The 27164-nt window shown below is 42.8% G+C and overlaps 1 protein-coding gene across 4 annotated transcripts in view; it reads left to right on the forward strand.

The window, feature by feature from the left end:
• Positions 1-27164, forward strand: part of IFT122 (intraflagellar transport 122) — a 71163-nt gene that overhangs the window by 3054 nt on the left and 40945 nt on the right. For 3 of the 4 annotated variants that reach the window (XM_036431184.2, XM_045579205.1, XM_045579204.1), the window contains exons 2-9: positions 6463-6529; positions 10447-10531; positions 15543-15621; positions 17978-18054; positions 21997-22063; positions 23190-23336; positions 24368-24544; positions 26439-26514. In XM_036431184.2, the coding sequence (XP_036287077.1) occupies positions 6463-6529; positions 10447-10531; positions 15543-15621; positions 17978-18054; positions 21997-22063; positions 23190-23336; positions 24368-24544; positions 26439-26514 (775 nt within the window). The remainder of the gene's footprint in view (positions 1-6462; positions 6530-10446; positions 10532-15542; positions 15622-17977; positions 18055-21996; positions 22064-23189; positions 23337-24367; positions 24545-26438; positions 26515-27164) is intronic. The other variant, XM_036431185.2, reaches the window with a different exon arrangement.

Below are 27164 nucleotides of genomic sequence, written 5' to 3' on the forward strand. Positions count from 1 at the left end.
TGAATGACGTGTGTGTGTGTGTGTGTGTGTGTGTGTGTGTGTTTGTCAGATTGACAAAAAATATATTTGGTGTGCCGCGGAATTTTAGTAATTAGCTTATGTGTTCCATGAGATGAGAAAGGTTGAAAGTTACTGGTCTAATATAAGAGTTATTTGTGATTCTATTTATCTTACAGTCTATAAAATCTTTAAAGACAACAGCTATGTTTTATTCATTTCCAGATTAGCAATTAGCCTAGTCAAATAAATCAGTGGTGGTTGTGACTATTTGGTGAGTAGATTGATAGATATAATAATGAATGTGTAAGTGAGTGAATGAATGGTGAATAAAGATTGGTTATTTCATTTTTGGCCCATTACAGGTTTGAAACAACCTATTAGAGTATGTCACCAGCAATCCTGATGACAGCTGCATATGCCAGCTGAGGGCCCAGAATGAGACAAAACAAAACAAAAAACTGTAAGGGACAGATAGTAGAACTCAAAAAATCCCAGATGTCAAAGACAGCTAAACCAGCTGCTGTCTCCTCTCTGATCTTTTACTTGCAGTCTAACCTTCAATATCAGCAGGAATTCTTATTTGAGTCCTATTACTGTGATCTGTTATTCTACTTCTCATAAACCTACAGTGACTTCCAGTTTCCTCCCAATCAAATTGTGCATTTAACTAGGTGGCCCTACTTACACTCCACCCTCGATTCCTAACATTTAAATTTATGCTTTTCAGTTCAGCTAAACGCTCCATTTTCCTATCCAAAGGCCCTTCCCAATTGCTATGTAATTCTTCTCTGAACTCCCTCTTTTTCTTCCTTAAAAGCAATGCTCTACTATGATGCCTTATTTGGCTAGCCCACCTTATTCTAGGCAGGCCAGCATCTGTCAGAACCCTAGTATTTACTGGAGTTAATTCATACCAGCTAGTATTTGCTTAGTTCTTGCTGTAAGCCAGACTGTGTTTACATGCGTTACCTTCTTAAACATACACAACAACTTGGGCAGTTGGAAGTGTTATCCCATTTGCAGGTGAAAAAAACTGAGACTTAACGAGGTGACACAATTTGCTTAAGATACCTAAGCAAGTCAGTGGGGTTGGGTCAGATTGTGTACGATTTAGAGAGGCTCCTTGGGGCTTCAGTTTCTAGTGAGGTAGGCACAGGGTTGGCTGAAGACAAGTTGCAGGACTCGTCCTCTGTCTCTCTGCAGTGGAATCTGATGATGTATCTTTTTCATAAAAGGGGATGGGGTGGGAAAGAGGGACATCCTGCAGGGTAACAGACTGCCTATAGAAGGGTGAGCTCCCCAGCCCTGGAAGTGTTCAAGCAGAGGCTGATGCCCATCTTTAGGGAATTTCTGACCTGGCAGGGGAGTTAGATCACATGACAAGGTCTAGGGTCTTGTCCAATTCTGAGTTTCTGAGTGATTTCATGGTATAACTAAAGGCCAAGGGGTTCAAGATAAAATGTCAGTTTGTCGATTTTACTCATTATGTATCTAGGACAAGGTCATGCATGTGGGTCCACAAATGTCTAAAATAGGGTCATTCCCCTAAAATTGCATATAACTTTAATGCAGAGGACACAAGATAGTATCTGAAATAATGTAAAATATGGAAGATTATATAATTCAGACTTAAATTGGATTGTACAGCACAGTAAGAATTTAGGTTGGGGTAAATCAGACATGTAAATTATACTTTAGGAAGACAAGTTTCAAACAATTCAGAGAAAATGAACTTTCACATCTGAGAGAAGATAATTTAAGGCTTGACCCAAATGGAATACTCAGAAATGCTTTTCTGATAATTCAATCCAAAATGATCCTTAAGAACAGGCCATACAGGAGCCACTTCGAGGAACTCAGATACATACAAGGCAGAAAGGGAGCCACATATCCTATGTTTACTATAAAAGAGAGGTGCAGACCTCCTCCAAAATCTAATACCTCATCATACAACCCTCAGATGGCAGATGCTTTGCACAAGGCTTGCCTATACACAGTTCTCCATCTTGTTTTGTAGGTGAGGACAAAAGCTCAGAAAGGGCCAGCTCTTCTAGGCCCAGCTCCTCTTTACTTTTCACTTTTTCACTGTATCGCCCCACATCTCCCCAGTGTGAAATGCACCAAGTACATTTTCCCCTAGAAGCAGAGAAAGAAAGCCTGAGAAACAGGAAGACCCAGTCTGTTGCCAGGTAACAGAGAGGAAACTGAACTCAGGGTCTGCCTTTGCTTTTATCAAGAGGAAAGCCCAACTGGAAAGGATGTAACAATCACCCTTATTCCAGCTTCTCCATCAGCCAGCTGTGGGGCAAAAGACACATGACTTGCCTTTGTTCTTTAGTTTCCTCATTGATAAAAATGGGACAGTAGTGCCCTGCCTGCTATTGCATTATCTATATAATAGAGGAATATGCAAATTAGCCGGGATACCATAATGTCACGACCGATCAGCCGTAACCTGAGGCTGCATGGCACCTGGCCTGGGCGAGGGACCTCAGGCTGCATTCCCTGTCCTATAGGAGACCCAAGCCATGCCCCCCATCCTGGTGCCTGGCCAGGAGACCTGAGGCTGCAATCCCCACCTCCGCCTGGAGGGGCTTGACAGGGGCGAGGCCCGCCCCGTCTGGGTCTCCTGCATTTTTGAAGTGTGTGCGGGTGGTGAGTGGCGACTTAACTCTAGGTCCCATGGTGCGCCCCAGACTCTAACAGGAGGGAGATTTTCATATCCATTTTACTAATTTTCTTTTATTTCTGACACTTTTTTTTTTATAGAGAAAGGGAAATAGCAATATTAAAATATTTCATCTAATTCCCTTTTTTTGTGCACCAGCCACTGGTGTGTGTGTGTGTGTGTGCACACACACACACACACACACACGTGACCGTTATGGTGGAATGACTGGAATGACCAGTTGCTATGATGTGCACTGACCACCAGGAGGCAGACACCTGATCGGGGCTGGGCCCCTGGACTGGGACAGGGAACTGTGGATGGGTGGCAGTGGACATAGGTGGCAAGGGAAGGAGGAGGTGGGGAGGCGGGGAACCCGATTGGCTCTGATCACTGGCCAGGCCTAGGGACCCTACCCATGCATGAATTTCATGCACCAAGCCTCTAGTGTTATCATAGGATCAAATGAGGTAATATAAGTTTACACTCTTTTTAAAATATATATATATTTTATTGATTTTTGACAGAGAGGAAGGGAGAGGGAGAGAGAGTTAGAAACATCAATGAGAGAGAAACCTCAATCAGCTGCCTCCTGCATGCCCCCACTGGGGATGTGCCTGCAACCAAGGTAAATGCCTTTGACCAGAATCGAACCTGGGACCCTTGAGTCTGCAGACCGACACTCTATCCATTGAGCCAAACTGGTTAGGGCGGTTTACAATCTTTTAACAGCTCTTAACTGTTGGTTACATGTGAAGAATTATTTTTCTTTTTAAGAAGCTTCTGCAGGCCCTGGCTGGGTAACTCAGTTGGTAAAAGCATTGTCCTGATACACCAAGATTGTGGGTTCGATCCCCAGTTAGGGCACATACAAGAAGCAACCAATGAATGCATAAGTAAGTGGAACAACAAATTGATCTCTCTTTCCCTCTCACTCTTCCTCTCTCTAAAATCAATTTTAAAAATTTAAAAAAGAAAAAAAGAATAAGCTTCTGCAGTCTACAGAGCCTTTATTAGTACTTTGTGAATTCTACATATAAATGCACTGATATAATGTCTTTTTAAAAAATCTGTGATAAAGCATGGAAACCCCCTTGTTAATTATTTTGTCAGCTATGGCAAATGCTAATAAAATGATAATGAATGCCACAAAGCATAATGGTTACAACCTGGGCTTTGGAGCCAGACTGCCTGGATTTGAATTCTGGCTCCACCTCCAATCAGTAACAATTTATTTTTGGACAAATTATTTAACTTCTCTGTGTCTTAATTTTCTTGTCTGAAAAATAGGTGTAAGGTTGTGAGGATTAAGTTTAGTTAATACAAGTAAAGGATTTAAATTATACTTAATAAATAAAATGTGCTCAATAAATGTTAGCCACTCATTATCATAACATTAAAGGTAATAGAGATTTGTTATACTTGACAATATATCAAGAGAGTGAAAGGCAGGCAGTATAGCACAGACTCTAGAGTCAGACCTGAGTTGAAATACTAGCCCTTTCACTTGCCGATCCTGTGATGTTGGGGGAGGTACTTGACTTCTCTGAGCCAGGGTGTCCTCAACTGCAAAACCAAGTGGTAATTCCTACTTCAGAAAATTGTTGTGAGAGTGAAATAAAATAAAACGTTTGAAGAGCTAGCATGGGGTCTCTCTGTGGCAAATGCTACCAGAGGTGTGTATTTTTAGATTACTGTCAGGTACCAGGTAAGTTTATCTCATGCTAAACTTTTATAATAGGGTGTCTTGTCAGTCATCTGAACCAATGAAATCCTCTGGGGCAGTGGTCCACAGGTTGAGAACCGTTGCTATAGAGCCTAAAATCATCGGAAATCACAGATATTTACATTATGATTCATTACAGTAGCAAAATTACAGTTATGAAGTAGCAACGAAAATAATTTTATGGTTGGGGGTCACCACAACATGAGGAACTGTATTAAAGGGTCACGGCATTAGAAAGATTGAGAACCACTGCTCTGGGGATTCAAGAATCTTTGTAATATGGCTCCTGCCTATTTTTCTAGTCTTATCTCTCCCTATTGCCTTGCACATAGCCAAGTGTTTCAGTCAAATTTGATTACTTAATATGCCCCCTTCATGTCTTTGTTTTTGTTCTCTGTCTGAAATGCTGCACCTACCCAATCTCTGTGTGTCTCAAAATCCTACCCTTTTAAAGTACTGTTTTCCTCATGAAGCTTTTCCTGATCCTCTTTTCAAATTAGAATGCCTCCCCCCTTTAAATTCAAACCCCTTGCATGAATTTTGTTCATTGGCCTCTAGTCTTTTCATATATCTATTGGCTATCTGTATGTCTCCTTTGGAGAAGAGTCAGTTCAGATCCTTCGCCCATTTTTTAAATTGGGTTGTTTGTTTTTTTGGTGTTGAGTTGTATAAGTTCTTTATATATTTTGGATATTAATCACTTATCATATGTATCATTGGCAAATATGTTCTTCCACTTAGTGAATTTTGTTTTCATTTGAGGATGATTTCCTTTGCAATAACTTTTAGTGTGATGTATTGATAGTTCCATTTGTTTATTTTTCGTTTCTCTTGCCTGAGGCACAATATATCAAAAAAATTTTGCTGTGAGATTTTACTGTCTATGTTTTCTTCTAGGATTTTTATGATTCTAGTCTTACATTTAAATCTTTAAACCATTTTGAATTTATTCTTGTGTAAGGAGATGGTCTAGTTACATTTTTTTATGCATCTGTTCATTTTTCCCAACCCTATTTATTGAAGACTGTCTTTATCCCATTTTATGTTTTTGCCTCCTTTGTCAAATATTAATTGACTATAAAGACATGGGTTTATTTCTCCTAAAGCCTTTATCACAGCATTACTCTGAATTTCATCTAATCAAAGAGGTCATTGATTTTAAAATACCATTATTTTACATACCACTAAAAAGAACAAAAAAATGCTGCCAGTTAAACTGACACAACATCTATACATAGAAAAGCCTAAGCGACCATCTGACCATTTGACTGTTAACTGGTAGCTATGACGCACAATGACCACCAGGAGGCAGACACTCAACACACAGGCATCAAAACATGGAACAGGCTGATGAATCTCAAAGGGAAGGGGGAGGGGGACGGCAGGAAGAGATTAACCAAAGTTCTTATATGCATACTAGGCCCAGTGCATGGATTTGTGCAATGGTGGGGTCCCTTGGCCTTGCCAGTGGGGATTAGGCTGTTTTCACCCAGGCATGAGTCCTTGCAACAGGCCTCTAGTCAGTTATAAGACACATTCCAACTTCAGAGATGAAAGATGTGGAAATGTATGCTTTAGGATTGATGACATGTAGAAGTAGTTTGTGAATGTGTCTGATCCACCCTTTCCCAATGGATGGTAATTTCTTTGAAGGCAGAGAGGGATTATGTTTAATGTATCTTATATCTGTTAGTGCCTAGAAGAGGCATTCAGTAAGTGTCTGATTAATTGGAAATAGTTACGGTATTTTTAAAAATATTTTTAAAATTGCTTTTTAGAGAGAGAGAGGAAGGGAGAGGGAGAGGCAGAAGGAAACACCCATTGACAGCAGAACATCCATCGGCTGCCTCCTGCATGCCCCCTACCTGGAATTGAGCTAAAAACTCAGGCATGTGCCCGGACTAGGAATTGAACCAGCAATCTTTCAGTGCTTAGGACAACGCCCAACTAGGGGAGGAGCCGTATCAGTCATGGCACTTATAAAATAAAGTTTGCTTTCCTGGCCATTAGCAGACCTCGTCATTTTGGTTACTAATTGTCCTTTTGTCTTGTCTTTTCTCCTGTTTAGTATATATGACCTCGCATTTAAGCCTGATGGAACCCAACTGATTTTGGCTGCAGGAAACAGATTACTGGTAGGATTTTGTCTGGGTTCCCCCTCTCCCCCCTTTTCCTTCTTATAAGTACCCTGAAATTTGACACACCTCGTCTTTTTTGTTGAGATAAAAAAGGCAAGGGCAGAAAAACCAGTCATTACTTTTTAATAGGGAAGGAAATGGGCTATTTAAAACAGGTAAGTAAACTGTCTATCAGATAGGAACTTGTGAACAATACCTCCCTTGGAGTCATTAATCTTTCCCTTTTTACTTTGAGACATCCATGGAAGGTTGAAAACAATTAATCAAAATGCCTTTGAAATTGGGCTGATGTCAGTTCACATTTTGTCCCCCTGAAAAATTCAAGCAACAGGATTGAAGGGACTCCCTCCATGAGAAGCCAGATAGTCTGACCCCAACTTTTAGGCATTGGCCTACCTAAACAACTCCATATGGATGTTGAGCTATTTTTCATATTTTCAAAGAATATAAGCCCCCTCTGGAATCTATCCCAGTGTATAAAAGTAATTTTCAGAGAACTTTTTATGTTTGACCTAAGAACCTTTGTATGATGTCTCCTTCCTTCTGCGTAAGTCGACTTCCTCTTGCTCTGTTGTCTCTAAATATGCAGACTGACTGATCTCCGTTCTTTTATGGTAACTACATAATCTTAAAGTCATGGTTAAATTGTTCGGCAGACTTCTTTTCTCAAGTTTAATTTCAGACCATCCTTTTAGGTTTTTTTCCCCCTCTGTAGTTTATTTTCTCCAACACTGATTGTTTTTGGAGGGGTTTGGCTTGGTTTCTCAGATGCGTTTTTTAAATCTCCACATAGTAATAGATCTTACACAGCTGTAAAATATCCTAAATCCACTTTACAGCTGAATTTTATGACACTCCCTGTGATATGCAAACCCAGAGTTCAGGTCTGTGACTTTCAAATTCTTGGTAACAAATATGAAACATCCTCTAAGATTTAATCATGCTGTAGGTGGTTCTTTCTATGTGCTGACTTTATTTGAGACGATCTAGTTGGATGGGTAATATATTCAAATTCACATAAGAATGAGTGAAGTTTGTGGAGGATCCAAGATGGCTGCGCCCAGGTGAACACCTAGCCGCAGCCGCACACAACAATTTCAATAAAATACAACTAAAATATAAAACGGACATTGCCCAGAACTACAGGAAGGTTGACTGACTGGAAATTCTACAGTGAGAAGCAAGGAGAAAACCAGAAGGAGGTGCGGAAGAGCTGGAAAAGCCCAAGGTACGGAGACGCGGAGACGCGGCGCGCGGAGAGGAAGGAGCCGGAGAGGAGGGAGGCCGAGTGCCTGGCGGGCGTTCCCTAGCGGAAAGGAGATAAAACTCCGACTGTGCAGGGCCCCCGACTGCTCTGATCCCCAGTTTTAAGCCAGACCCCGAGGACTCAGGCTCAGCCATAGGGAGCCTGGCTGTAAGGCAGAACCCCGGGAAAGTGGCGAAAGGAGGTCCCGGCGGTGCGCACACTGCGCACAGAGAAGGGACGGTCGGCTGTGCCGCGGGATTGCCCTGACGGGAAGGAGACTGGGGCTTCAGACTGCTCTGACCGCCACCTCCAACTCCACTTCCAACTGAACTGAACCCCAATACCGGGCTCATTGGGGGAGAGCATAGACTGTTTGGCAGCAGGCGAAAATCGAGGGCACCTTTCTCTCAGAGGCGCCGGCAGCGAGCACTGAAGGACCCGCATAGGGCGGGGCTGACGGAAGCCAAAGCTGCAGGCTCCACCCTGAAACCCCGTCCCATCAGTAACTGCGAAATGCGACAACAAAATAGATCACAAACGAAAGAAATGGAGGACAAAAAGCGTCTGGATATAGAGTTCAAATCTACGCTTATAAGGTTTTTCAAGAATTTCCTAGAAAAGATGGATAAGGCCTATGAGGATATGAAAAGAGATCAACTAGAATTAATAAGGGATCAACAAGACATAAAGAATACATTGTCTGAAATAAAAAATATTTTACAGAGTCCTAAAAACAGAAGGGAAGATCACAAGAATCAAGTCAAAGATTTGGAACATAAAGAGCCAGAAGACACTCCTCCACAGAAGCTAGAAGGCAAGAGAATCCAGAAAATTGAAGATAATGTAAGAAACCTCTGGGACAACTTCAAGCGAACCAACATCAGAATTATTGGGGTCCCAGAAGATGAGAGAGAGCAAGATATCGAAAACATACTGAAAGAAATAGTGACAGAAAACTTCCCCCACCTGGGGAAAGAATTAGACTTACAAGTCCAGGAAGCGCATAGAACTCCAAACAAAAGGAATCCAAAGAGGACCACACCGAGACACATCATTATTAAAATTCCAAGAGCAAAAGACAAAGAGAGAATATTAAAAGAAGCAAGAGCAAAGAAGGTAGTAATCTATAAAGGAGCACCTATACGATTGTCAGCTGACTTCTCAACAGAAACCATGCAGGCCAGAAGGGAATGGCAAGAAATATTCAAGGTGATGAATAGCAAGAACCTACAGCCAAAAATAATCTACCCAGCAAAGCTATCACTCAGAATCGAAGGCCAGATAAAGAGCTTCACTAATAAAAAAAAGCTAAAGGAGTTCATCACCACCAAACCAGAATTATATGAATTGCTGAAGGGGGTTCTTTCAGAAGAGAAAGTAAACAAAGATAAAAATTATGAACAACAAATACGTAACTATCAACAAGTGATTCTAAAAACCAAGGAAATTAAAAAAATCTGATGAACAATATTAACTGTTGAATATAATAGAATCAGAGGTATGGAAGGGGAGTGAACTGACAATTCTTGGGGAAAAGGGGAGAGGAGGGCGTGGGAAGAGACTGAACATAAACTGTGCACATATGGATGAGGACAATGGGGAGAGGGGAAAGGGCAGAGGGTGGGGTGGGAACCTGGTGGAGGAGAGCAATGGTGGGGGGGGGGGGAAGGAACATTTGTAATAATATGAACAATAAAAACTTAAAAAAAAAAAAAAAAAAAAAAAAAAAAAAAAAAAAAAAAAAGAATGAGTGAAGTTTGTGGAGAAGTTTCACAGAGAAAATTTTTGTTTCTTGAGGATTAACAGTATGTTTCTGGTAATAAAATGCATAGAATCAGGACCTCTACTTCTTGGGTTTCCCAGTATTAAGTCACATTTTTTTTGATTTGTCAGTGCAATTTTTACACATTTAGAATATTGAAGAGTGTTTTGTTATTGGTAACATAAAAACATTCAAACCTGTAAAGAATTTTTATGAGTTTGAGTCAAACTGTTGACAATTGCCTGGGAAGCAGTATCTCAACAGATTGGGATAATGCTCCAGAGAATGGTGGTTTCTCATCAATTTTTATATATTGCAAATCAGAAGAAGGGACGTAGGTGGGGGTGACATGGAATCCATTGGTGATAGATTAGAGGGGTGGGAGAAAGCAAAGAGGGGGGACCCTGGGATTGGATAAAAAGTAAAATGATAGACATGTACAGAGGTGGCTACAGGATCATTAGCAGTCAACAATTAACATAACAATAGCAATGAAGGAATTTGTGGTAGCTGTCCTGGCACCCAGGCACATTAGGTTGTACCCCAAGGAGTCCGAAAAAGGGAGATTACAGTTACCCAGACATTTCAAGGATGTTATAGATTCAAAAAGACAGATAGGCTCAGTTAAGGAAAAAGTTGACCATGTCAGTGAAAATACCGGCCTAGGAGGTGACTACCCACCATAACTACTTTTAGTTCAAGTTTAATTTCAGACCATCCTTTGTGGTTACTTTAGGTCTTTGAGTTTGCAAGACTGCCATGCAGACTTTCCCTGTGTTTGTCAGGTTAGCATATGGCCCCTTTAGTCCACATTATAAAAACCAAAATAGCAGCAGCAGCCTGTGGGAATTCTAACTAATGAATGCCATGTGGATAATGTGTACTTTTGTCCCTTTTTTTTGCCAGGTTTATGACACCTCTGATGGAACCTTACTTCAGTCCCTAAAGGGACACAAAGATACGGTGTATTGTGTGGCGTATGCGAAGGATGGTAAGAGGCTGCTCTTGGTTTATAGGCTCTGTAATGGTTTCGTAGCTTTTCATTTTTCTCCTTAGTCACTCTTTAATTCTTTTTAGTAAGCTGAAGTACAGCTTGCAGTTTCAGAAGATAGTTAAGTCTCATAGACTTCATTTCAGTCATTCTATTCAACAAGTTTTATTGAGGGCTAGCTATGTGCCAGGCACTATTCTAGCTGCTTGAGATACTTCAGAGAACAAAACAGACAAAGGCCTCTGCCCTTATGGGGTTTATACCTATAGGGGAGGGGAAGGAAGAAGGGGAAGAATGAGGGGTGATATATAATAAACATAAGTAAATTAAGTAGTGTGCTGGAAGATAGTGTTAAGGAAGAAGAAAAAGTAGGCCAGAAGAAGGGGATTGAAAGTGGTGGGTGGGACAGTGGGCTGAGTATAGTATTGAATAGGGTAATGAGGTAGACTTACTGAGTCAGGCACAGGTGAGCAAAGGCTTGAAGGTGGGAGGCAGTGAGATTCTGACGGTGGGCATCTGGGAGAAGGAAGAGAGTTCCTTGCAGAGGGTAGAGCCATTGTAAAGGCTCTCAGGTGGGAGTGTACCTTTCAGGGGCTGAGGCAGTGAGAATCAGGTGGAGCAGTAGGGAATGAGGGTAGAGAGGTAACGTACATTGGGTGGCCAGATCATGTTGGCTGTCATAAGTATTTTGGCTTTGATGCTCAGTGAAAATAGGAAACCATTAAGAGTTCTGAGCAGAGGAGAGATAAGATCTGACTTGTATTTTAGGAAGATCCCTCCAGTTGCTGAAAGAGCCTGCAAGGAGAGAGGGTTGGGGCAGGGAGATGAGTGTGAGGAAGCATTATCCAGGCAAGTTTTATAACACTGGTGATGGGGGCTCAGACCTCTGGGAGCAGAGGAAATGGTGAGAAGGGGTCAGAGGAGGATATAGTTTGATGATGGAGCCAATAGGATTGCCTTCAGATGTGGGCATGAGGCAAGGAGTCAAGGGGGACTTCACGTTTTTTTGTTTTGTTTGCTCATTTGTTTTAAAATAATAGTTTATTGGTTTTTAGAGAGAGGGGAAGAAAGAAGAGAGAAACATCAATGTAGGAGTGTAACAGTATATCGATCAGCTGCCTCCTGCACGCCCCATACTGGGATCAAGCCCACAACCCCATATGCCTTGACCATGAATCAAACCATAATCTTTTGGTGCATGGGATCAGCGCCCAACCAATGGAGCCACACTGGCCAGGGCTGATTTCAAGGGTTTTGACCCGAGAGACTGGAAGGATGGCGTTGCTCTCCACTGAGATAGGGAAGGCTGCAGGTAGAGAAACATACAGTGGGAGATCAGGAGTTCGATTTTGAACATCTTGAACTTGAGAAAAGTTGGTGCTATAAGAGAGGGGAGAGGGCATTGCCAGGTTAGAGCATCCAGTGGGCAAGAGAAGATGGGTTAGATGGCACATGGTGGAAGGCAGAGGATGTCACTGCAAATGCTGGCAGGGCAGGGCATGTGGTGGTAGGTTTCTAATGGAAATTCTCTTCCATTCTTTCAGTGAAATAGGAAGAAACACCAACTGAGAGTGAAGAAAGGAGGTGTGAGAGAGTTAAGGAGAAAGGAAAAAATGTAAAATAGACCGAGAAGGTAGGGTGAGAGACCCCCAGTGACAGGAAGGGCCCACTTGAAGCTGGTGATCATGACTTGAAAGTGAGGTCAGTTGGTTTGATTGTCTTTTTCTCCACCACTTTGAGCTGCATAAATGCAAGGGTGGAGATGATGGAGAATTGGATTTAACTGAGTAGTGGATTTATAAGCATCTCTGAAAATAAAGTAAGAGGGAAAAGGAATGGAAGATGTAAGAAAAGGAGTGATTATATACATTGACCTCAGCTGAGTAATGAGGGGTGAGAGATCTGCAAGGGATGAGGGACAGTAGAGAGATGGTAGGTTTTGTGAGGTTGAAAGATCATTGGAGTTGGGATACCAGGTTGGGTGAGAAAGAGAGATGGTAGTCAGAGAATGGGTACATGAAATTGATTTTGAGAGTTAAAAGTAAATCCATGCTACCCACAACATGGGATTAGCAGAACACAGGTTTTGGAATGAGATGGCTTCATGTTCCAACCCCAAAAGCTCTGAGTTTGAGATGATTATTGAATTTCTCTGGTTCTCAATTTTCATATGTGTCAAATGAATATAATATGGAAGATAGCATTCTGTGACCACTGCTGAGAAGCCACAGAGTCAGAGTGTTACAGTGTTTAAACAAATCTTTGAGATCATTCAGGCTGCAGGCTTTTAACTTCTTTTGATTGACAGATCTCTCTGAGGATCCAAATACAAATAAATGCACATACTTTATATATATATACACACAATTTTGTGCATACAACTTTAATATGATCTAGCCCAATCTCCTCCTTTTATTTTATATTTTATATATTTTTATTGATTTCAGAGAGGAAGGAAGAGGTAGAGAGAGATAGAAACATTAGTGATAAGAAAGAATTGATCAGCTGCCTCCTCCACACCCTCCACTGAGGATGGAGCCCGCAACCTGGGCATGTGCTCTGACTGGAAATTGAACCGTGAGCTTCTGGTTCGTAGGTTGACACTCAACCACTGAGCTAACCAGAATCAATCTCTTAATTTTAGACCTACATAAAAACCTAGAAAAGTCAAGTCACTTGCTAAGGTCATGCAGCAAGTGTTAGTGGCGAAGAAAACACTAATTTCTTGCCTTTTAGTTAAGTGTGCTATGCCATGGCAGTCATTTTTTAAAATGTGTTTTTGAGTTCAAGTTCAGAGTAATACCTTTACGAGACCTGTGGGGCCTCTGGAGTTTATAAGCCTTGACCCTTGATGATTTCAGAGTATGATCTGTCATGAGTGGCATTTGTCAGCACTTTGCAGAGTCCCATCACACACATTATCTCATTTGATCCTCCCATAGTCCTCTGAGACAGCCAGGAAAGGGATTCTCAGCTCCTCTCACAGACGGGAAAACAGGCTTGGGACGATCATAGGTAATGGGCAGAGCTGGGCCCAATCCAAGTCTTCCAACTGCAGAGCCCTGTTCTTTCTGGTATATCATGCTGCCTCTTCAGGACACTTATACAGTGATTAAGAAGTCTTTTAATTTATCTCAACTGGAAATGGAGATATTCTGAATCATGGTTTTGCTCTTTAAATCTGCTTGTTTCTGATTTTTCACTTAAGTTTTTTCTTTTTCTTTTTTTAATATGTCTATTGATTTCAGAGAGGAAGGGAGAGGGAGAGAGAGATACCAATAGAAACATCAATGATGAGTTAGAATCATTGATCAGCTGCCTCCTTCACGCCCCACAATGGGATCAGGCTCGCAACTCGGGCATGTGCCTTTGACTGGAATCGAACCCGGGACCTTTCAGTCCGCAGGCTGATGCTCTATTCACTGAGCCAAACTGGCTAGGGCTCACTTAAGTTTTTTGTTGCTGTTAACCTCACCCGAAGATATTTTTTTCATTGATTTTTAGAGAGAGTGGAAGGCAGGGAAGGAGGGGGAGTGGGGAGAAACATTGATGTGAGAGAGACACATCGATTGGTTGCTTCCTGCACACCTCCTGACTGGGGCCAAGGATTCAACCTGCAACCAAAGTATGTGCCCTTGACTGGGAATCAAACCCACAACCCTTTGGTGTATGGGCTGATGCTCTAATCACTGGGAAACACTGGCCAGGGCTCTCTTAAGGTTTAATAAGTATTTCATGCACAACCATAATACAAAGGCATGTAACTGATAAGTGACATCACTGGAAATTCCAACTCAGACTCTTAGCCTGTAGTCCATACTCTTCATCACTTACTGCCTGCCAAGATGGGAGAGGAGTGACAGAAGTAATCACATATGAAAGCAGCTTCTGTTATTCAGTATTTGCAGTAATGTCATACGGCTCACCCTAATATCTATGTTTCAGCCACTGTGAAAGGTGCTTTACAGATATTATCTGAGTTGATCCCCACAGAGAATCTCTGAAGAAGATATGATTATCCCTTATGTTTCAGATGAGGACATTGAGGCTCAGAGAACAGTGACTTTGCCAAGACCAACTTCCAGTTGCCCTAAAGTCTAAACATCCTTAACTAGGTGTACAGAATCTAGCCTGTGCTTACTTCTTAATCATCTTTCACTGGAGTAGGTGAAGGCTCCCTATTGTTTGCTGCCAGGATGCTCTGCTCCACTTCTAAGCACTCGCAAACTTGTAGCAATGTAATTAATAAGTAATTACTTATTATATATTGCCTCTCTCCAATCCATTCTTTTCTAAAATCCAGCAGTGTGAAGATGAAAATCTCATCTGTCGCTCTTTTGCTTAAAGCCTTTCTTTGGGTTAAAGAGAAAGATCTCAATTGTGGCCCTGAAGCTCCTAGAGATCCCTCCCCTGTCCTCCTTACCCCTTGTCCTTGGAGTTCCATGCGGCTGTCTTTCAGCCCCTTAGACATGCCAGGCTTTTCCTTCTCCATCTTTGCCCATCTGTTCTATCTATGTGGGTGGTGCTTTCTCCTCTCTTTGCACCTGGCTAAGGTTTGCTCAACCTTTAGATCTCAACTGAAGGATCTCATCATCAGAGAAGCCTTCCCTCATTTAAATTAGGTATCCCAAGTTATTCTCTTTCATATTTCTTTTGTTACCATATTGTAGTTGTATTGGATTAATTTAATGCTTGCTTTCCCCACTACTCTGTGAAGGTAGCGATTACTATGTGTGCTTTAATCACTACTTGATCCTTAGCACAGAACGTGATTCCTAGCAGATAGTAGACTCTCAATACATCTTTGTTTCCCTCGGTGCCAGACAGACCAGGATCTGAACCCAAACTTCCTGACTCCAAAGTACTGCTGCCCAGTACTGATAAGAAGAAGGAGTAGAAGAAGCAGCTGGCACTTATTAGAGACCTTAAAAGAACCAGTTTTCTAAGAAATATTCGGGGAAATGTTGGTTTAAAATAAATGTGAGAATTTTCTTTTTAAAAATAATTTTAGGCAAGCGCTTTGCTTCTGGAGCAGCTGACAAAAGTGTTATTATCTGGACGTCAAAATTAGAAGGCATTTTGAAGTACACGTAAGTAACAATTTAGATGTATTATTATTTTGACTCTTACCTTATTGAGCCTTAGAAAAGATATAAGGAAGAACTTCTTTCTCTGCATTAAGCTTGAAGTTTTGGAGTTATGTGGTGGTATAGGAAGGTAACTGAATGAACATTTCTTGAGCACTACTAGCTCGGTCAGCACTGGGCTTTGTTTTCATATAGCTAAGTTTAGTGAATCTGACATCATAGATTCTACTCTGTCCCAACTTTTCCTCTTGCATCTCAGGGAATGGCCTCACATCCACCCAGTGGCAACAGCCAGAAACTTGGGGTTGGAATGCTCCAGGCTTATCTCACTGCAGAGGCTCTGCTCATAGTCTTTTTTATTTCCCTAGATAACACTACCCACCCTGAAGCTCTCAGATTCAAATGATGCTTCTTCTGTGAAACCTTTCCTGCCCCTCTAAACCTGGTCAGGCTCCTTGATGGCATTTCTCACAGTAGTTTTACATTTATCTTGTGATTGATGCATCTGTTTTTGTTCATCCTGTGTCCCTGATATATGTATTAGGTACTCAGGAAATGATTTTTTGAAAATAACTTTTTATTGATTTCAGAGAGAAAGGGAGAGAGAAATAGAAAAATCAATGGTGAGAGAATCATTGATCGGCCATCTCCTGCACATATCCCGCTGGGGATCAAGCCTGAAACCCGGGCATGTGTCCTGACCAGGAATCAAACTATCACCTCCGGATTCATGGGCCTACACTCAACCTCTGAGCCACACCAGCCAGGCTTTCTTAAGCGTACAGTTCGGTAGTGTTAAGTATATACATGATGTTGAGCAACCAATCTCTAGAACTCTTTTCGTTTGCAAAACTAAAACTCCATACACATTAAACAACTCCCCTTTCTGTCCCCCAGCCCTTAACATCCACCATTCTACTTTTCTCTACGAATTTTACTATTTTAGGGACCTCATATAAGTGAAATAATACAGAATTTATCCTTTTGTGGTTGGTTTATTTAACTTAGCATAATATTCTAAAGGTTGACACATGTCGTAGCATGTGTCAAAATTCTTTCTTTTTTTAAAAATCCTCACCGGAGCACATGCTTAAAGGAGGAAGGGAGAGAGAGAGGAACGTCGATATGAGAGAGAAACATTGATCAGTTGCCTTCTGTACTTCCCTGACCGATTCCAACCTGCAACCCAGGTATGTTCTCTGACCAGGAATTGAACTAGCAAGATTTCTTGCCCAGGACAACACTCAACCAACTGAGCCATACCAGCCAGGCAGAATTCTCTTCCTTTTTAAGACTGAATAATATTCTAGTGTATGTATAGACCAGTTTTCTTTATCCATTTATATGTTGTCAGCCGACACTTGGGTTGCTTCTATCTCTTGGCTATTTTGAATAATGCTTCTATGAACATGGGTGTACAAATCACCAAACAACTTTTGAATGAATTAACCAATGAATGAGTGAAGTTGGGAGTAAACTGTTACCCGGAAGTAAAGAGTAAAACTGGGTCTGAGATGCTATGTGTGGTACATGACTCACTTAGGTTTCATTATTGTCTAAGGATTTGCCATATTTTCAGAACTTAGCCTGAAATATCTTTTTAAAAGATTATTATTTCAGAAAAGAAAGGAGAGGGAGAGAAAGATAGAAACATCAATAAGGATAGAGAATTATTGATTGGCTGCCTCCTGCGCACCCCCTATTGGGGATCAAGCCCACAACTAGGGCATGTGCCCTTGCCTGGAATCAAACCCAGAATCCCTCAGTCTGCAGGCCAATGCCCTAGCCACTGAGCCAAACCAGTTAGGGCTTTTTTTCCTCCATATTTTTATTGGTTTCAGAGAGGAAGGGAAAGGGAGAGAGAGATAAAAACATCAATGGAGATGGAGCCTGCAACCCGGGCACATGCCCTGACCGGGAATCAAAATGTGACCTAGTGGCTCATAGATTGATACTTAACCATGCCCCCCAGGCTTAGCTTGAAATGTCTTCACTGCACATCCATCTTATATTTCTAGGCCTCCACAAAACAATGAGAATAACAGCCATTAATAAAGCATTTCTTGTGCGGCTGGCACTAGACTAAGTGCTTTACATCATTGTTGTATTAGCTCACAAGGCAGAGGTGTCCAGCACACTAGTCCTGGTGGAAGTGGCATTTAAGCTGATGAGGAGATAAAAATGGGATGAGGGACAATCTAGGGGAAGGAGAATTAATTCCTATGCTTTTTTGTTGGTCACTTGCATAAGAGCTTGTGATGTGTAGTTAGACTGTGGGTTCATCATTTCAATTTTCAGTTGTAGCCATCAAAGCATTTGCAGTGTGCTGCATAATAATCTATAATTGTTTACTTCCCAGGCACAATGATTCTATCCAGGCTGTCTCCTACAATCCTGCCACCCACCAACTTGCATCTTGTTCCTCTAATGATTTTGGTAGGTTCCTGATATCTTGTCCTGGAATAATTGCAGATTTGAGCAGAAAATACTGAAATCTCTCTAGAAGGTGGTGGTTTTGTCCCAAGAGAGTTACGATATTTTTCTTCCTTAATTGGCTGGAGGATGGGCAAGGTTGGGGAAACAATAGTTATTCTTTAAATTGTGTAGAAACCAAGAGAGTGAAGGATGACACTGAGTCTGGTAAGAAATCTGGGAAACAGCAAGAAAGGCCCCAGGGAAGGAAAATGGAAAATGGAGAGCACCGGTATTATTATACTTGGTGTTTTTACAGCCTTCCATGCCTCACAGACAGCCCGGTTGTCTCCACCTTTGTGTTCTTTGTGTATGTGTGAGATTCTTCACCATTTTAACTGTGCTTCTTGCGCATTGTTTCACCATTGCTACCGGTGTGGTGGCTATAGCTGTCCTCTCTGAGGGGTTGAATGCTTTGAGGCATTTCACCCTGGCCTTGGACTGGCATAGTGCTGGCACAGTGTAGTGTCCATTGAGGCAGGGAGGGAAAGTAAGCAGAGGCTTGTAGGTTATCTCTACTCAAGGTCACTTCTGGCTTTGAGTTCATCAATTCTGTTTTTTTGTGCTAAGAGATAGTAGATATAATACAATAGATCAGCCATTACCAAGAAGTCAGAGATTTAATTCCTGTCAGTGTTTGACTTTACTTATCTAGATGAACGTGTTTCTACCATTTATTTCACTGATAAAAGTTCTGAGGCTTAAAAGAGAGAATCTTCCTATATAATAAAAGCCTAATCCACACATTGTCCCCTCAGACCATTGTTTGACCAGGAGTTCAGCTGCTTGCAATGATGTGCGTTGACCACCAGGGGGCGGTGCGGGACATGGTGGGTGACCAGCAGCAGGAGTGGGCAGCAGTAGAGGTGCTGCTGGCCTCGATGGGCTCTGACAAGAGTGAAATAACAGTGGGATGGTGGAGCAAGTGGTGCCAGGCCAAGGCAGGTGTGAGCCCCATTGATTGCCCCACAGACGGTGGTGGCGGGGGGTGGGGCTGCCGCCCACTCCTAGGTGCTGAGAGAGCCAGGCAGGGGGGTCCCCAGCCCTGATTGACTGCCCTGCAGGTGGGCTGGTGGAGCAAGTGAAGGGGCGGCACCAGGCCAAGGCAGGGTGCCAGGTGGGGCTGTGGGGGTGTGAGGCTGGGGGGCGCAAGCTGGGGCCCGATTCCCACAGGCCACTCTGAGGGACCCCACCCATGCACCAAGCCTCTAGTGTAGGGGTGTCGAACTCAATCAGAGAAGGGGCCAAAATCTAAAATCCAGCCTAAATCGCGGGCCGAATGGTTTACTGAACAGTCATAAACTGTCAGTGTGATGGAAACGCAGCGAAGTGCAGTGATGACAGCGTGGTGCGGGCCACATTGCAAGGCCTGGCGGGATTTGGCCCGCGGGCCTTGTGTTTGACACATGTGCTCTAGTGTATAAATAAAAGGGCAAACGACGGTTATTCATTAATAAAATAGAGCATTTTCTCCATGTGAGGATCTAGTCAATGTGCTTACTTTTGGGAGTAAGAAGAGAAAATAGAATCCCTGCTCTCAAAGAATTTGTAGTCGGGTAGGAGGGGAGGTAGAATTTGTAAAAATGTAATAGTGAGTAATAACAGTACTTATTGAATGCTTGTGGTGTGCTAGGTAAAAAATTAATTCCTATTTGAGCTCTATGACAACCCTTTAGGTCAGGTTATTATTCTCATTCTCACTCCAATAACTGGGGCTTAGAGCAAGCAGTTACTGGTTACCCAGCAAGTAAGTAAGTGGTAGGACCAGGGATTGGACTTGAGTCATGTAAGCACTGCTGAGGAAGGCCCCAGAGGGAGGATTTCCAGACAGGCTCAGTGGAGCACAGATAATATGCTAGTTGGAAATTTTGGGGGAGACATTCTGGATCGGGAAAGGAGAAAAATCATTTGTTTGATGTTGCACCTTACTATATAAATATACTAAAGGCCTGGTGCATGAAATTTGTGCACGGAGGGAAGGTGTCCCTCAGCCCAGCCTGCACCCTCTCCAATCTGGGACCCCTTGAGGGATGTCCGACTGCCCATTTAGTCCTGATCCTGGTGGGATCGGGCCTAAACGGGCAGTGGGACATCCCTCTCTCAATCCAGGACTGCTGGCTCCCAACTGCTCGCCTGCCTGCCTTCCTGATTGCCCCTAACTGCTTCTGCCTGCCAGCCTGATCACTCCCTAACCACTCCCATGCTAACCTGATTGATGTCTAACTGCTCCCTTGCCAGTCTGATTGCCACTAACTGCCCTCCCCTCCAGGCCTGATCACCCCTAATTGCCCTCCCCTGCAGGCCTGATCACCCCTAACGGACTTCCCCTGCAGGCCTGGTCCCCCCAGCTGCTCTCCCCTGCAGGCCTGGGTCCTGCCCAACTGCCCATCCCTGCAGGCCTGGTCACCCCCAATTTCCCTCCTCTGCCAGTCTGGTTATCCCTAACTGCCCTCCCCTGCAGGCTTGATTGCCTCCAACTGCCCTCCCTTGCAGGCCTGGTCCCTCCCAACTGCCCTCCCCATCTTGTGGCGGCCATCTTGTGTCCACATGGGGGCAGGATCTTTGACCACATAGAGGCAGCCATCTTGTGTGGTAGAGTGATGGTCAATCTGCATATTACTCTTATTAGATAGGATAGAAGCCTAGTGCATGGGTGGGGGCCAGCTGGTTTTCCCTGAAGGGTGTCCTAGATCAGGGTGGGGATTCCTTTGGGGTTTAGGGTGGCCTGGGTGAGGGGCCTGTGGTGATTTGCAGGCCAGCCATGCCACCTGACGACCCAAGCAGAGGCCCTGGTATCTGGGGTTTATGTATCTTCTACAATTGAAAGTTTGTAGCCTGTAGCAGAGCCAAGCCTCCTGCTTGCTCTGTGACCGGCTGCCATTTCTGTTGGAATTTGTTTACCTTCTATAATTGAAACTTTGTAGCCTGGAGTGAAGGCTTAGGCTGGCAAGGGCAGGCGGAAAGCTTGGCTTCCTCCATTGCCAGGGAAACCCAAGCTCTGTGGCTATAGTCATTTTGGCTGGGTTTATTTGCATACTCACTCTGACTGACTGGTGGGTATGGCTGGTGGGCGTGGCTTGTGGGTATAGCGGAGTGATGGTCAATTTGCATAGTACTCTTTTATTAGGTAGGATTTTCACACTATATTTACTTTCTTGGTTATGCCATATGGCTCAGGCAAAAGGTAGAATTTGCCTGTTGTGGGACCCTAAGCCAGAGCATCTGGGGCAGGAGGGAGCAAGCCAAAGGTGACCAATGTGCCATGGACAAGACAGCTTGTATAGGGTCATGGTCATGTTCATGTGGGCGAGGCCTGGGAGTGGAAATGAGATCCCCAGAAAGCATCATTCCTATATAATAAAATGCTAAGTTGTACTCTGGTTACAATGTAACAGTTATTTACACTGAAATTGCCATTTCTCTGAGTAAAACCCCTGAAAAGTTGGCTATAAATTCACTAATCCATCTTCCTTTTTTCTTTCTTTTTTTTGGAAATAATTATAGATTCATAGTAAGTTGCAAAGATAATGGAGAAGTCTTATGTACTTTTCATCTAGTTTCCCCATGAATACATCTTATGTAACTGTTATACAATATCAAAACCAGGAAGCTGGGTTTCTTACCACTATAAAGATACTCCTTATCATCATCTACTCCCCTACACTTCCTATTATTCCTAACATCTGGTAACTATTAATCTCTTCTCCATTTCTATATAATTTTGTCATTTCAAGAATTTATAAAGTTGAATCATACAGTGTGTGACCTTTTAAGATCGGCTTAAAGATTGGGCATAAAGCCCCAGAGATCCTCTTAGTTGTCTGTGTATCCGTTTTTTGTTCCTCTTTTATTGCTGAGTGATATTCCCACCAATCTGCCTTTTTTAAATATTATTTCTTATTGAAGGCTTGTGGTCTCCTGAACAGAAGTCTGTCTCCAAGCACAAATCCAGCAGCAAGATCATCTGCTGTAGGTGAGTTAGAGACAACTCTGAAGGTAGACTTTATGTTCCCTTCTTGTCTAAACAGACTCTCAAAATCCAATAAATTCATATAGTCGAGAAAGTCTGTGTTAGCTAGTTCGTTTGGGCCCCTGTATTTCCTCTTGTCTTCTTTTCTGGTCTTCTTGGTAGGAAGGACTTGTACCTGCCTTTGACCATCAAGCAAAAGAAAACTATAAATTGCTTTCATGCAGTCATCTACCCTGTTTTCCCGAAAATAAGACAATGTCTTATATTAATTTTTGCTCCCAAAGATGCGCTAGATCTTATTTTCAGGGGATGTCTTATTTTTCCATGCGCTAGGTCTTATTTTTGGAGGATGTCTTATTTTCGGGAAAACACGGTAGTTACAAACCTCCTCAGCCTACAGCGGTCCTCAGTGGAGACTATCTGGAGATGCAAGAATGTTCTTTCCAGGTGGCATGCGCACTGGGGAAAGCATAGGCTTTGATGCTAGACCTGGATTCATATCCAGATGGATGACTGACAGGCTCAGTATCCTTAGGAAAGTTACAAAATCTCTCTGAGCTGGAGCCTCGGGTTCCTCATCTGACATTACTGGGTAAAAATACTGATTTGATAGTGCTGTTGTGAAATGCACACTAACTAAAGAATCTAAAAGCATACAGCACAGAGCCTGGCATATAGAAGACACTCTATAAATGATTGCTATTCTTATTCAGCTTCTGAGTGTAGACTTCTTTTCATTCAACATCAGTTAAGCACCTGTTCTAGAAGCCTAGTATACAGCAAGACATAGATTTTGTTTGTAATGTGTTCTTAAAGTGGGAGTACGTTGAAATGGTGAGTGCTGAATGGAGGCTGACCCAGCAATGCAGGCACAAGCTAAGGGCTGTTGACTGTACAGAGAGCTGTGAGAATTCAGAAAAAGGGGCTCCTGTCTTCTCATCGATCTGTTGATCCCAGAAATAAGTAGGATTTTAAGTCTGGTCCTCTAATTTTTACATCATCCCCAAGATGAGCCTAACCATTGCTGCCTCATCAGATTCTATAGCAACCATGGCATCATCCTCACCGGTTTTTACTTTCTCTGTGTTCCTTTCCCTCTCCCTGTGCCCTTTGCTGGTTGTGTGAACAGCTGGACAAATGATGGTCAGTACCTGGCTCTGGGGATGTTCAATGGAGTCATCAGCCTACGGAACAAAAATGGCGACGAGAAAGTGAAGATCGAGCGGCCTGGGGGCTCCCTTTCCCCAATATGGTCCATCTGCTGGAACCCTTCAAGGTGCTCTTACAGCTCTCCTCTCTCTAGAGCACACTGTTTCTTTCTCTCTTCGTAAGGGCTCTCCATGCATTCAGAGGCTTCTCAGCCCACTTGACTGATATGTTTTGGAACATGTTCCATTTGAATGAAATTTTTGAAGAGCCCATCTTGTGTTTTGGAATGAATCCCAGAAATTTAGCTAAGCAGATGAGCTATTTAGGCCATCTCAAAGTGTGTGTGAGCACTTTGAGATGCTCACACACTTTGAGATGTGTGTGAGCACTTTGAGATACACACACACACCACACAGAGGGCCATTTTCTTATGAATTAGTAGCTCACCTCTTTGCTGTGGCTTTATTTTGGTATTTTTTCTTTTTCAGTTCTTTTCTCCAAGTTGGGCAGAAAATGTGCCCATCCAATAATAAATAGCTTTTTCATGAGTCATTTTGTTGCCCTTGCCCCTAAAAGCCTAATTAAGTCTATAAGTGTCTCCAAATTCTATAGTCCCACAAACAATTGGCATTTACTATCTCAGACCTTACACACACTTTTCTTTCTATGCCAATGTGACTTTGAGGGTGGGCTAATATCTTTATATGCTGTTTATGTAATCTTATAATAATAAACCACCAATATCTCTCACAGAGTCCTCTGAAGGTAAATTAAAGAACTTAATTGTTTACCAGCCCAATGTCACTTTACAGGTGGTGCCTACTTGATTTAGAAGATTGTGCAATTCCACTGCCTTTCTATACCAGATTATTATGCTTCTTCCTGAATAATTTTGTCCAGCCCAAAGCTGTACCATACATGTCTAATGCCTTCAGAGGCCATTAGCCTACCCCCAAGTTCCTGCTGTTTGATTTTGTGGCCACAGATGACTTTGTGGCTTCAGGGTACCATTTTTAATTCATGAGAAGCAGGATGCCCAGGTTACCTGGTTGCGGTCCTCTTCCGGCAGGGTTCAGGGGCTCCTTGACAGGTTTTGAAATTATGGCTTTAGTGTAGTTCTAGGCATTGTGATTGTGAACAACCACTTATTGTCTACAGCCGATGGGAGAGTTTCTGGATGAACAGAGAGAACGAGGATGCCGAGGAAGTCATTGTCAACAGATATTTTCAGGAAATTCCTTCCACTCTGAAGTCAGCAGTGTACAGTAGTCAGGGTAGTGAGGCAGAGGAGGAAGAGCCAGAGGAAGAGGACGACAGTCTCAGGGACGACAACTTGTGAGTGTGTCCCGAGGAGTAAGAACCCTCCTTGGAAGGGACAAGGCGCCGGAGCAGACCTGCTGGGGCAGGTGCTGCTCTAAGCTCTTTTCTAAGAGGGTTTGAGGTCGATGTTGGTGAAAGCTCCTCCAATACAGGAGAAACACACCTTTTAAAACTTGTGTTTGGATTATAAAATCATCCTTTGAGCGACCAGAAAATACTGAAAAGTCTAAAGGAAAAAGTTCAACTCTTCTCTAAAACCTTATCCTTTGAGGAAACCACTGTTAGCATTTGATTGTATTTTTCCTCAATGTGTTCATATAATTTACTAAATCACATCCTACTTTCTATTTTTCCACTTAACATCACAGAGTGTACTCTTTCTAGTAACATTAGAAGTCCTTTGAAAACATGATTTTGAATATCTGCATGGTATGCCCCCGTGTGGATGTATCATAATTCATTTAATACTTTATTACTGGACACCTTTCTTAGCCTATTCCTACACTGTACCTTACCTTGCATTTCCTAGAGCACATATCAGAGAAGAAGCCTTCAATTTACCCATAATCCTCACGACCCAAATCCTGGCTGTCCAGGCATTCTTTCTTTCTTTCTGGAATGGAAAAGCTGAGATAGCCAGGATTTTCTGATTGGGTAAACATAGTCTGGCTTGGAACTTTCCAAACAAGGAGGTAGGAGGTGGGGGTTGAGGAAAGGAGGGAGAGGTGGGCTTCAGGTCCCATCTGTGCTTCAAACAGAATAATCCTTTTTAATTAACACAATTTTTTTTTTTTTTGAGACCCACTGCCTGGGGGCGGGGGGAGGAGAGGAGAAAGGGGGGGAAGAGAATGAAAAAAAGAGGTTAAAAGCCACCAACTCGGTTCATGGGGCTTGAATCCAGTTGATAGGCATATATGCCATGCCCAAGAGGGCTCACTGCAGGCTGGCCTCCTAGACTGTGTTTAGACTTCAGTGGCAGTCACACAGTTTATCTGCAGGTCCCTTCCTGTTAACATCGCTCTTGGTCTTTGTCTCCTTCCCCACCTTAGTTGTGAATTAGTGCCCATGGTATTTGCCACTGTACACTCTTGGCTGAATTTTGCAGATAAGGTTGCACCATTCCTGGCCTGCATATCTAATGGTGCTGCCAGTTGACCACACGGGTTTGAGTTCAGGAAAACTGGACCTAATAAACGAAGAGGAGGCAACATTAGGTGGCTAAGGCCAGGCCTCAAAGGCAGGGATTAAACTCTTAAACTAGATTCCCAGGTAGCCTGATCCCCAGCCTCAGTTTCTCCTGTGTGCTGTTCCTACAGTCCTGGTCCCAAGTCACTGATCCTGATAGGGACTAGTTTCAAAGACAGTTTTGATCATTAGAGAGGCCATTACTTTTATTTTTATAATATCCCATCAGACACCATTTCACCCCAACTGTGAGAGAACCTAGTTTAGGTATTAATTTTCCCTCTTCAAGAAGAGCAAGCAAGGTTTCCTCTGTCTATTAAAAAGTCAGACAATCCATGCCTTCCCACTGCAAAAGACATTTCTCTCCCTACACTGTGTGTATCTAAGAATAAAGCACTCTTGAGTCTGCAGCCTTGCCCTTATTGTTGCTCCACAGGAAGCTTTGAAATGAGGGTTTTAGCTTTACCGGTGCCACAAGCTCATTGTAGGGCATTTAGGGAAATAATAGATCCCAGGAAGGTTGAATCGAGCCTTGCTTCCCCTCATCCTATTGGGCTGATTGATGGGTTGGCCCATGTTACAACCTAATCTCAGCGCTACTGTACAACATTTGGCAATCTGACAGGTTGGCCAGGGCTTTCTTTTTCCTGTTTGTAAAACCCTTAGGGCTAACTCATCAGCAGACCATGGCCCCTCATAACCTCTTTTGTCTTCTGTTGATTAGAGAGGAACGTAATGACATCCTGGCTGTAGCTGATTGGGGGCAGAAACTTTCCTTCTACCAACTAAGTGGAAAACAGGTATGCAGTTACAGTCATGCCTGTAGTAGTTTTTCTGAGGCTGTATTATTAGTAATTTTAACTTTTTGTTGTTTTCTTCTATTTACCGAGTTATTAGCTGTGATACCAGGCACTGTGCTCTAGGCTGTGCATCCTTTATCTGATTTAAGTCTAATAAAACTCTGTGATTATCAACTTGTAAGAAATGAACAGGTAAGGCTCAGAGCAGTGAAGTAAATACTATGCCTGAGGTTTCACACTGCTGGTTAATGGTGGCACATGGGATCGAAACCCAGATTGGTCTGACTGTAAAGGGTTGATCTTGGTCATGACCCTGCCTTCTATATTTGCTTTCTCCATCCTACCCACATTTATAAGCACCTTTTAGGCCAGCCCTTCACCTGTGCTAAGAGCCACTGACATTGAGCTTTGTAAGTTAATGCCTCTGCTCTGCCAGAGTTCACAGGCCGGTGGGGACGTGCTCAATAGCCAGCAGTCCCAGTGCAGTGATACATGGCATGACAGAGAGCTGTACAGAGAGGTAGCTATAGGGACACAAACAAGGGTGACATCACTGCCTGGTGGAGACGGGAGATTTTATAGAGGTGACTTTGAGCAGGATAAGCAGGAGTTTGCTAAGCAGAGGGCATTGGGAATGGTGTTTCAGGCAG

Source organism: Pipistrellus kuhlii, unplaced genomic scaffold (genome assembly GCF_014108245.1).
Source record: "Pipistrellus kuhlii isolate mPipKuh1 unplaced genomic scaffold, mPipKuh1.p scaffold_m20_p_11, whole genome shotgun sequence".
Lineage (NCBI taxonomy): Eukaryota > Metazoa > Chordata > Mammalia > Chiroptera > Vespertilionidae > Pipistrellus > Pipistrellus kuhlii.